The 11996-nt window shown below is 35.9% G+C and overlaps 1 protein-coding gene across 1 annotated transcript in view; it reads right to left on the bottom strand.

Annotated features, from left to right (window-relative positions):
* SLC15A5 (solute carrier family 15 member 5) overlaps positions 1-10943 on the bottom strand; it is an 80528-nt gene extending 69585 nt beyond the window's left edge. The window contains exons 1-2 of the mRNA XM_041736770.1: positions 10583-10943; positions 5956-6178 (exon numbers count right to left, since the gene is read on the bottom strand). Coding sequence (XP_041592704.1) covers positions 5956-6178; positions 10583-10943 — 584 coding nt within the window. The remainder of the gene's footprint in view (positions 1-5955; positions 6179-10582) is intronic.
* Positions 10944-11996: the final 1053 nt, after the last annotated feature.

Genomic DNA, 11996 nt, shown 5'->3' on the forward strand with positions numbered 1-11996 from the left:
ACCTATTTGATTGTGTAATTTTCTGGAAGAATTACCTAGTACAAGCATGTTTTATATATGTCTTTATTGATCCATGGACAGGATAAGCCATAGATAATTAAGGGTGAAATTGTATATGTATCAACTGTAAAAAAATAAAAGAAATAAAAATCCACAGTGTTCAAACTCACCATTAAGACTCCTTTCATCTCATAGCTCACTAGCAAATTGAGTATATAAAGCACCTCTCACACAGAAAGTCAGAGAGCAAAGCACTAAAGCAAAATAAATACCAGTGATTAAGGAAAATTGAAAGCAGCAGTAAAAATATGTTTCCTTAGCCTACTTTTAAATACAGACTGGGAACTGCAAATAACTGGGAGTAGGTATAAGTCTAATTTTTTTTTTTTTTTTTTGTCTGTGTGATCCTATGGTATTGAATACAAATAAGGTGGGAAAAAACTTGTCGCTGCAAATCTCAACAGTCCCTTTGAAATTATTTCTTTTAAACATTTCCCATAACTTATTTAGTAATCATGAATAAAGTTGCTCAAATTCTTTGTCATTTCTTTGACCCATTTTGACACACTTCAGACTTATTATCAGTGATTTTAGGGAAAATGGTTTGCATTGCTTTGCTTTTGTTTTTGTTTTTGTTTTAGCCTAAGAGGGAAGGCAAGTTCTTGGGTCTTCCTGGTAGCAGTGGACAATTTACAGAGTTCAGGGAGAATATTTTATTTTGCATTGAACAATATTGAGATACTTCACTAGGGGATTGTGGCTCTTAGGTGGGATAAAATGGAACTGTTTAGGAAAGTCAAGGAAACACTTGGTTGCTAATTTCTTGGTGGAAGGTAGTTGTCAATGGTTGCTCCTTTTACCATAACCATTGACCCATTGAAGGACTTCAAGGAATACTCTGGAAGCCATCAATTTAAGAACGAAGCAGCAAATGGAAATTTTACAATTCTAGGTGCTTTTATCTGTAATTTTTTTCAACATTGCAGTTAAGGAAAAGACATTTAAAAGGAAGATTTTTGATTTTTGGTGAGTAGGCAGCACAATTTAAGTAAAAGGAATATTTTTAATTAAGAAATTTAGGAGAATGTCTCACTCTTTATCTCTTACTCTCCTTGCCTCTCCTTCTTTTAACTTACTCTATTCTTTTTCTCTCTTGAATCCCCCTCCTTTTTTCCTTCAACAACCATAACAGTTGTTCCTATATATCATTTTCTTATTTCCTTAATTTAAGATTTTTAGAACACTGCATGTTTGTTGATGAAAATAAGCCCCTAGTCATGTACCTACCAAGTTGAATAGTAACCAAGCAGGGCTTAAGAAAAAGAAGGAGCAGTAAGCCACATAAAAAATGTGTCTTTCTTTTCTTTTCTTTTCTTTCTTTTCTTTTCTTTTCTTTTCTTTTCTTTTCTTTTCTTTTCTTTTCTTTCTTTTCTTTTCTTTTCTTCTTTTCTTTTCTTTTCTTTCTTTTCTTTTCTTTTCTTTCTTTTCTTTTTTCTTTTCTTTTCTTTCTTTATTTCTTTCTTTCTTTCTTTCTTTCTTTCTTTCTTTCTTTCTTTCTTTCTTTCTTTCTTTCTTTCTTTCTTCTTTCCCTAATATTCTTTGGTTTCCACAGTTATATGTTGGAGAGGAATTCTGAATGTATTTCCTGAAAGCTTACAATTTTGGCAAAGGTAAGGAAGGAGGTGACTGTTGTTATTAGAGTGGGTGGGTAGCATTTGTTCAACTTGGCTAGAGCCCATGCAAATAGAATTTTGGAAGGTTTAGTGATTTTTTTTTTTAAAGCTATTTACAGGCTATGCCTCAGTATGCACCTCAGATGATATTCTGAGTATTAATACAGTTATTCTATGAACTGCTTTGAATTTGTTGGCTGAAATATACCTTATAAATTATGATTTTACTAGTGCAGAATTAAGTAGATTTCTATTTCTTTTCTCTTCTCAAGGATTAGGTAGGATCTCTGAACCAGATATATTTCTAAGTGTGGTGAAAAATTGCTGGGAATTGTCAAAACTTTCCAAAGCCACGCAGCATCCAGTATGTGCACTCAAAAAATGTTCAGTTCCATTTCTTTTCAAAATTATCTCTAGACCACATTAGTATCCCCTTTCCTTATACCTCTGGAATTGTTTTCAAAATTCTGAAGCACTTGATAAAAATCGTATGCATTAACAGTTATGCTTCCAGAAAATTCTGATTTTGGATGTTGCAGGTAGGGCCTGGGAAACATTTTTAAATAAAGCCCTTAAGTGATTCTCAAAATTAGATGACTACTTGAGAGCAGTAGTTCTTAAACCTGACTACTTAGGCAACTTAAGAAAGCAAAAAACCTGGTCTTTGGAACTCATCACAGACCAACATATTTTGGGCTTTTGATATTGAGGCCCAGGAATCAGTATTTTTGAGTCTTCAGGGGGTATGTCCATCTAGGATTGAGAATTGCTGCTTTCAAATAACACTCAAGTGAATAGTATAACAGCTTCTGAAAAGAAATTCTGTGGGATAATAAATTTTTACCTCTAGTGTCTCCCTAATATAAAAGTTATTAAATTCAAGTATTAACATCAGAATATTTTAGTGTGAGACAAATGTTATGTAGAATCAATCTGTATACCAGATATTTAAAATTTCTGGAATAGAATAAGTCAGTCTCTAGATTTTTTTCAAACTCTACCAATATTCTATTTGGACTTTTAAATCATGTATAATTCACTCTGGTAACTGGTTAGGAACAGGCTATGATATGCAGATCAGATGCAAATTACCAGGTGAAGTAAGTAGAGAAATGTGGAAGCAAGATTTGAAGTTAATTGCAGTAGAATTTAAAATTATGGTTATAGACAGACTTAATTATCCACCTTTCTTTTTGCTTCCAGAAAAGATTCTGCACAGGTGTATTTACCTAGATGATCTCCAATGTGGTGAGTCTTAATTGCACACCTCAGATTTTGGAAAATGCTGGAAGATTCAGGTTCTAATCTAGATAACAGCACAAGGATGTTGGAAGATTATTATGCCTCTTGATTTCAGGGAGTTTAGCTTTATTCTTTCAATAAGGTACATACTTGAGGAAGATCCAGTACCAGATGGTAATGTTGGCTGGGAGTGGTTTTCTCACCTACACTTGGCAGCTCTACTCGGAAGTGGTGCTTTCAATGCTCGAGACTTCCAGTCTATACTATTTAACATAATCACTGGGAAGCTTTAGGTGGTATAGATGCAATGACACATCTCATTAAAGGTCCTGTGACTAGGAACATCTGACATCTGTGCTGAAAATAGAACTGGATGCAACTTTCAAGCAGTTACAGATTCAAGTGGTATGCTGTTTTTTAAAGACACTACTGAAATTCATTATATTAACCAAGCTTGTGATTTCTAGAAGCATTTTTTACTTGGAGAATAGATTTTAAATTAAGGCACAGCCCATTTAAAGATGGCCTCCTCGTAAATGGGTTCCTTCTTACCCAGAATTTAGACAATGATTTTAGCTGATTTGTCATTTAATAATAATAGCTATCAGAATTTGAGTATCTATGATGTGCTAGGATACTTTATTTATAAGCTATACAAATGCCCTCCAGAGTATTCTCATTTTGTGGATGAGCTACTGGTGCTCTGAGAAGTAAAGGGACTTGCCGAAAAGCATAAAACTCCTGTGACAGAGCTGGGATCCTGTCCTTTCTGTCTTCTGTAAGTGTCTCTGTCCATCTTGCTACCCACCCCTGCAGTATGTATACCAATAGAGTTAGCATTCTTTTCTATAAATTACAAAAAGCAGTTGCCCAGAGAAATTTCCCTGTAGGTTGGTATTATGATTTTAAAAACCCCTCACAACAAACTACCAAAAAACCTGTAACAAGCAGATTCAGCCTTCAAGAAGCTTACCATCCAGAGAATCCTTTACCACATTAAAAAGTAACACCTTGATTCCCCATGCACATTTCTAGGTGCTTTAACTTTAGGTTTTAAAAACTCTGCATGATTATTTTTATTATCTATTTAATTTTAGGGAGAGAGAGAAAAAGAGAGAAAGCACTTGAGCGTGGTGGGAAGGGGGAGGTGGCGGGGAAAGAGAGGACCTCTAACAGACTCCCCACTGAGCATGGAGCTGATGCAATGTGGGCTAGATGTCTTGACCCTGAGATCATGACCCGAGCCAAAAACTAAGAGTCAGATGCTCAACCAACAGAGTCACCCAGGCGCCCCTGCTTGATACCTTTTATTAGAGATTTTAGTGAAATTAGGAAAGAATAAGAAACCACATTGAAATGCGTTCATTCTAAATTTGGCCTGGCTCCTCACTGCTGCAGAAATTCATTTTCACCCTACTCCCCATCCCCCCTTTAAAGGCCTAAAGTACAAACTCATTGGGAGTCCCCCCTTTCCCAAAGGAAATATTTCATTCATATAATGTCTCCTTTGTAATCAACACTGAGAAATGTCACTTTGATTAAACACAACTCTGAATGACTAAGACCACAGTACAATAAATTCTCCAGAGCTATCTTTCAGAACAACTGATTGCTCTCCAGTCTTAATCCTCTAGAGTCTTATTTAATCAAAATGATGTTGCTAATTAAGGATTAAAACCTCCGAATAGAATAAAAAAGAAGGATTTTTCTTTCTCCTTTGGGCAGGTCAAGGAGGCAGAATTTGCTATAAGGAAGTAGAGAGTCCCTTCCACCTTTGGTAAAACTGCATTATTTTCTGACGTTTGGACTGAATCCAAAATAGGCCTGAGTGCTTTGTAATATTAATATAATTGTGGGGGGGAGAGAAACAGAAAGAGAAAGAGAAAGAGAAAGAGAAAGGAAAGAAAGAAAGAAAGAAAGAAAGAAAGAAAGAAAGAAAGAAAGGGAGAGAGAAAGAAGGAAAGAAAGAAACTGCCTTGGATAGTTATGTATACCTAGATTATTTGTTCTAAATTCTTTCATTTAATGCTGCTTTAAATATGAATTTTCTTTAAATGTTTTGTCTGATTCTGTCTGTGCATTGATTTTTTTTTTCCATTGCTAACACTGGGAGAAAGACAGAATAGTTAGAAAAATGTTGACAACTCATTTCACAGAAAAGAGGGAACAAAAGAATGTATCTCAGATCTACTTGACATCCACTGACAAATAATAATAACAACAAAATTCCGTACTAAACACTGAAGTACTCTATGTAAAGATCAAAATTATTTTTTTGAATTTGTATTTGATAATAAAAAATCGATTACTTAAAACCACATAAAACTGTCTAAGAACTTGGAGAGAAAAAGATTCACAGAACAGCAGTTTGATTTTTGTGGAATACAAACTCTTTTAGATGTTAAGGGCAAAGTGGATACAAAACAGAGTTGCTGGTTGATGTTTCCACAAATTATAAAATACTTTTCTCTATCCTCTTTATCTTCTCTGCACTATCCTGTGAATTTATAATCTCTGCCAAGTATTAGTCTCTTCCAGTGTAGGCAGAACTAGTAATAGCTACCACTTATTTTCACCTACTATGTGCCAGGTTCTCTGGCTGCAAGACACATCTTATTGCCTCTAATAAAACCTAAGAAGAGGTATTATAACCTTTTACAAATGATTAAGCTGAAACTTTTTGAGAATAAATGACTTGACCAAGGTCAGATAGCTTGTGTTAAGTAGAGTAAAGGCTTATTTGGCTCCAAAGTCACCTTCTATTAAGTATGACAAGCCACCTCACATTTGTTTATAATTTATCTATGTGTTTTAGGAAGGCGCTGGTAAGCTGTGTTGGTCTGTACCTGACTCATAGACTCTCACAGTTACTGGCTGAATCATTGTCATGGGCACTGTCACGTCATCACTTTACCAAGGCCAGTCAATGACAAACAGTGAATTACTACCATCAAAATGGGAGCAGAGAGCAAACAATGAGAAATCTCAGAAGAGGAGAAATATCATAAGCCTCATTTCTTTCCTGGCCAGTGATGCTTACCAGTTAAAAAAAGACATCTGTTTCTGGGATCCATACTCCTGAAGGCTGTAAGCACTCAGTGGGCAGACGATGGCTCTCATTCCTCCTGTGCCAAGGCAGATGGCTAATAGCGCTATGTAAAACAGCCTGTTCTGCTCTTTTTTTGGTATATTGTTAATCATATGGTAAGTGCCTATATAGAAATCTTCCAAGGGAAAAGCAACCACAGATAACAAAGCAGAGCCTGTAGGTAGAGAAAAGAGGAGAATAAATATGGCATAGACCAACTGAATCACCAAATGGCATTATAAATAAGGTTTTTCTCTGAAAGTAGCATCCTAATGTGATTTTTTCATTGAAATATTTGTTAGTCACTGCAGTTCTGGAGATAGCATGATTTCCTAAATGTGAAAAATTTCAAGAGGTGTTTTAATTCATCCAGAGGCCTAATTATTCCCCCCCTTAACTTGACCTATCTCCTCTCTCAGAATGTATAAGCAAACCATGTCCATTCTAACAAAATTTGGAAATATATAAGAAATGAGAGATGCCTGTAATCTCACCCCCAGAGAAAACCACTGTTAGTAAGGGTTATTTGTTCTCAATCACTAGAGAGATAGAAAATTTGAAGATCTCAGACTTATAAGGAACCTGTTAAAGAAAATGTTTTAGGAAGAACATCATCATAGTGGTAAGAAGAATATAGATCTCTTTTCTTTTTCTACTTCTCTTTCTCCTTTTCCTGCCCTTTGATTTCTCTCACTTCTTATGCCACTGAGCAGAGCCATCTTGGCACACACAAAGGTGAGAAGGTGAGGTGGGTGATTCAGTACAGGGCGGGAGAAGAGGAGGACAGGAAAGGACAAGGAGTGGGTGGTGAGCCTCTTCTCAACTCCATCTCTCAGGGACTACAACACTTTCCTTGTTTAATAGAAATTATGATTCAATTCCATACTTCTGCTAAGATCTTTAAATTCTGTAAAACATTTACATGTATTATGTTGTTTCATCTTGGAAAACCTTTGTGATGTCAGAAGATAGATTTTCTTATTCCAATTTAAAAAAAAAAAACACAACTCAGGTTTGGTGAGATTAAGTGGCTTTCCCAGTGTTACAGAGTAACCCAGATATAATCTGCCACTTTTTGTAATTCTCGTCAACTGGTCAAATCATCTTTTTTTTTTTTTTTGGTCAATTTGATTAGTGAAAAATGGCTTCTCCCTATTACTTTTGTCCTCCATTTTATTGATTTAGCATTCATATTTTTGGTATGATTTTTTTATTTTTGATTTTTAAAAAAGATTTTTTTTATTTATTTGAGAGATAGAGATAGTGAGAGAGCATGAACAAGGAGGAGATGGAGAAGCAGGCTCCCTGCTGAGCAGGGAGTCCTGTGCCGGACTCAAATCCAGGACCCTGGGATCATGATTTAAGCCAAAGACAGACACTCAACCAATTGAGCCACCTAGGTGCTGGTATGATTTTTTTTTAAAGATTTATTTTTATTTGTTTATTTATGAGATAGAGAGAGAGAGAGAGAGGCAGAGACACTCTGGAGGAAGGAAGGAGAAGCAGGCTCCATGCAGGGAGCCCCACGCGGGACTCGATCCTGGGACTCCAGGATCGCGCCCTGGGCCAAAGGCAGGTGCCAAACCGCTGAGCCACCCAGGGATCCCCTGATTTTATTTTATTTTATTTTATTTTATTTTATTTTATTTTATTTTATTTTATTTTATTTTTTTAATTTATTTTTTATTTTATTATTATTTTTATTTATTTATTTATTTTTAAATGGTGGCTGTATGTGTTTAGTTTTCTCATTTGGACTATAAGTTTCTTAAAGGCAGAAATTAGGTCTAATGTTTTCTCTCCCTTATAGTGGACTTTACAATCTGAAGAATAGGTATACTCAGGATGCTCAGGATGTGGAAACAAAATGATTTATCATGAGAGTAGGCCCTGTAAGTTAGTGAGTTTGAAATGTTTCTTATTAAGTTTGGACAAATATGATACCAACTGCTTTCTCTCTGCCCCTCAATCCTCCTTGTCTCTGGAAGTGTGATGTGAAGCTTGCTTAGGCTAAGGGTTAACCAAAGGAGATGGGCAGAGGAGTTACTTCTTACAGCAGCCATATATTTAAAGACAAAGCACTTTTAGTGGTGCCTTTGTGTAAATTAAGAAGGCACTCTACTTCCATCTCTTGAGAAAATGTCATAATATACTGATTGCATTAGATCAAAACTTTATTTTTATCTGTTATAAAATTGAAGTAATAAAAATACAAGTCTATGACATGTATGATAGAGTCTCTTCGATTGTGCTATTGTGCACTACAAAATCAGCACATATCCTTAGTAGCTCTGTATAAAATACCAGGATGTGTCATATCTTCTGTAGGTAGTGGGGGACAGCTGACTTTCCACTCCAGGAGCTAACAAGTCCATCGTAGAAGACAGACATGCAGATGGGAATTATAATGTGGTAAATGAAATTGTAGAGGTATGATTAGAATGTGGTTGAACACCTTGGGTCTTAAGAGGAGGACAGGATTTTTCTTGTCTTGGCTATGGGGTAGAGAGATAAAGGAAGGTTGATAAATTCAGGCATAGAAAAGAGTATAAGTAACAGGAGAGAGGTAGGGGATTAGAGGCAAGCAAGAACTTCAGCATGGTTGAGGTCATGTATGAGACAAAAGTCTGGTAAGGTAAATTTGGGACAGATTGTAAAGATTCCTATGAACTAAATTAGGTATTGTTTTTTAGGCAAGAGAGCCAATATATAGATGTATTCTTTGAGCAAGTCAATGTTGCGAGTAGAAAGGTATATGGATTGGAGTCACACTGATTGTCTGATAGCCCAGTAAGCAGGCCATTGTAATGGCCTTGAACAAGAAAGCTGGATTTTGAGCTAAGGGTTAGCATTTGAAACAAAAGGCACATTTTTTATAGAAACTCTGATACTCAGTGATTGGTTAGAATTTGATGGCAGCCATGAGTAAGGAGCACAAGGAAATAGATTTTAGTAAGAAAATGAATGGCTGTGGATCTGACTTAGGTCTTTTGTTTGTCAAATTCCAAAATTTGGACTCAATTCTAGTCTGATGCTTACACAGGAATTTAGACTGATAGGAATTGCCGTGTTAAATAAGAAGTTGCCAAGTACCATGGATATGGCCTGTTATCAATTTGAGAAAAGTAAATCATTCAGACACTAACTTAAATGACTCCTCATCAGAAAACATTCCCTGATACAGAACAGCAACCATGTCACTGTCTAGTCTGTTCTGTCCCTTACCCACCTATATTTTTCATCATAATACTCCTGAACACCTTACATAATATCTTTTGCTTATTTGTTTTCTCTTTTCCACACTGGAAAGTCAACTTTGGTAAAAAGAGATTGCTTTCTTTTCTGTTGTATTCCCAGATCCTGGGACAATGCCTGGCACTGAGTGGCCACTGAAGAATATTTGCTGAATGTTGAATGAATATTTGCCATGCAGTGACTTCATTTTTACTTAACAAAACTGATGAGTTATGTTTGGATCACAATCTAATTGATGAATGGTGAATGGCAATTTATTGGAGGGTTTGTTGAATACTCGATATTCATCCCTCACTCATTTATCTCTTCCCTTGTCTCCCCACACTTGCATTTCTGCTACATTTCTCAGTATCGGTAAACCACATCCTAGCTTCCTAAGTTCCTCAGCTCAGAAACTTGGAGTTAATTTTTGTTCCTCATAATATTTGTGCTCTTGTTTAGTTGCCATGTTTTTACACTTTTTCACATGCTTTCTCCTGGATTGACACTTCTCCATTCTTCTGAGGTATTCTGGTCTCCCTCTATTTAACCTCTCACTTTGGTTGCCTATCTTGTTTATTGAAGAAAAAACATTTCCCAGATATTTTCATCATATCTTCAGTAACTCCTTGTTATACAGAAGAACAACTGAACTTTTTAGTCCAAAATTCTAGACTGTTCATCAACTCACTCTCTGTACCTTATCAAACAATCTTGACATTTCTCCAACATTTCTCACAATCACTTCACTCCCAAAGTTTTGTAGATATATTTATTTTTCTCTATGCAAAGAAGCCTACTGTAGTGTTTGAATTTATTAACATATTTAGCATGTAACCATAGTTCATAATATAGAAATCATATCTTCATATGCAATCTTAATTACTATATGACTAATTAAAAACCACCTTTTGATGAGAACATTCTTCAATTATTTTACATGAACTTCAAAAATCTTTTTAGCACACTTCATCTTAGTTGTGAAGCAAATGAACCTCACGTTTCATTTAGAATTTGTCACAGATTTGGGCTTGGACTATCAAGGGGGAAAAGAAGTGTGTTTGAGGACTACAGAAGATAGATATGTAAAGAGATAATTATCATAAAATACAATCAGTACAACAATATAGGTATCAAAGCATCCACATATCCACACACACACACACGCACATACATTTCCTGACATCCCCCAAATAATACAGAGAATAAAGCAAATTGAAACAACATTCTTACTTCATTTATCACATTTTACACTAAGAACAAGATAAAGATAACAGAGAGTAAAAATTCTAACAAAAATCTATTCAACTAAGTTGCAAAACGATCCAGCCAGAAGGACACTCACCCAGAAAATGTAGACATAAGCAAACATATACCAGTTTGTTTCTTCCTAGACAGACATCAGCAAGCCATCCTGCAAACATTGGGCTAAGTACTGAAGTTCCAATAAAACACAAGTTCAAAATGGCTGCTTGGTAATTGGGATAGCCAAGCTTGACAGTGCAAAAGGGGATCATATTGCAGACAACTTCAAAGAAAGTGAACCTCTCACACATCTCCACCAGAAGCAAGCAGATTCCAACCCAAATTTTTTTCACAGTATATCCCGAAGAGAAATAACCAGGTTGCCTTATAGTTTTCTCCTTCTCAGTGCTGTGATGTAAGGATAGTTTCTCATCCGTTATTTTCAAATCTGTAACAGACATGACTCCCCTTCTCAAATAGAACTTATGTCAGTGTTTTGAACTGGGTGATTTTCTTACTCCCACCCTCCTAATGAAAAAATAAATAAGATCTCTGCTTTGAATTTCACAGCTCCATGCTAAAGTTTTGCAAGGTTCTTTTGCACATTAATGTTGGGGAGCACAGGAAAGGAGACACAAGGATTTAAATGTTCATGGTAGCCCAGAGTAGCCAAATCTGATTTGTTTGTCTAATTATTTGGAGGCTAATTAGGCTCTTCCTCCAAACGTATATTGTATTACACGAATCTTGTTGCATATGTGTGGAAACTCATCTGTCTCACACTGATAAAGGTTTAAATACTGAGGCAAAAGAAGCAGTTTTTCGGGAGAATTTGAGCGTTAGATCAAGAAATAATTTGAGCCTAATAATTTCTGATACTTTAATTAAACAAGCCAGAACAGCACCAAGAGATAAAGCGCGGAAGGAAATCTGTTTTGAGGGGGCAGGATACCTTATCATTATTACATTTCTTGTTATTTTTGGTTGGAATTCTGATAAGAAAGCTAATTAGGTAACAAAAAGTGCTAGTACATTTAGGTAACAAGCAGAGTTTGTAAGAAAGTAATTTAAGTGCGCTAATGAAAGGAGAAAATATTAAACAAAAACCCTTTTTCCTTTAAGTTGACCCCATGCTTGTAGAACAGCCTCTCGGAGGAAATCAAAATCAAAAGGTGCTTTTTGACTCCTTATTATTAGTCAGCAGCAGGGATGCAGCAACCATCCCACACATGCTTTGGGGAATATTGGATCCGGTATCACCCCGACCCTCCTCCAGCTGGGTGAGTGGATGTTAGCATTCTATTTTGGAAAGCAGGAGGGCACCAATTAAGCTAAAAAAGCAGCAGCAAAAGAGGAACACTTGAACATTTCTGGATTTAGCTGCAAGGACATAGGAAGATGAGGAGATGGAACTATTGGCTTAAAGTCATAATTCAACAGTTACTCAAGTAAAGGAATGTTAATTTTATGTTGGAGTCAGAAGCAAAAGCCTGATAAGGGCTTTTGACTCTGAT

This window comes from Vulpes lagopus, chromosome 21, assembly GCF_018345385.1.
Source record: "Vulpes lagopus strain Blue_001 chromosome 21, ASM1834538v1, whole genome shotgun sequence".
Lineage (NCBI taxonomy): Eukaryota > Metazoa > Chordata > Mammalia > Carnivora > Canidae > Vulpes > Vulpes lagopus.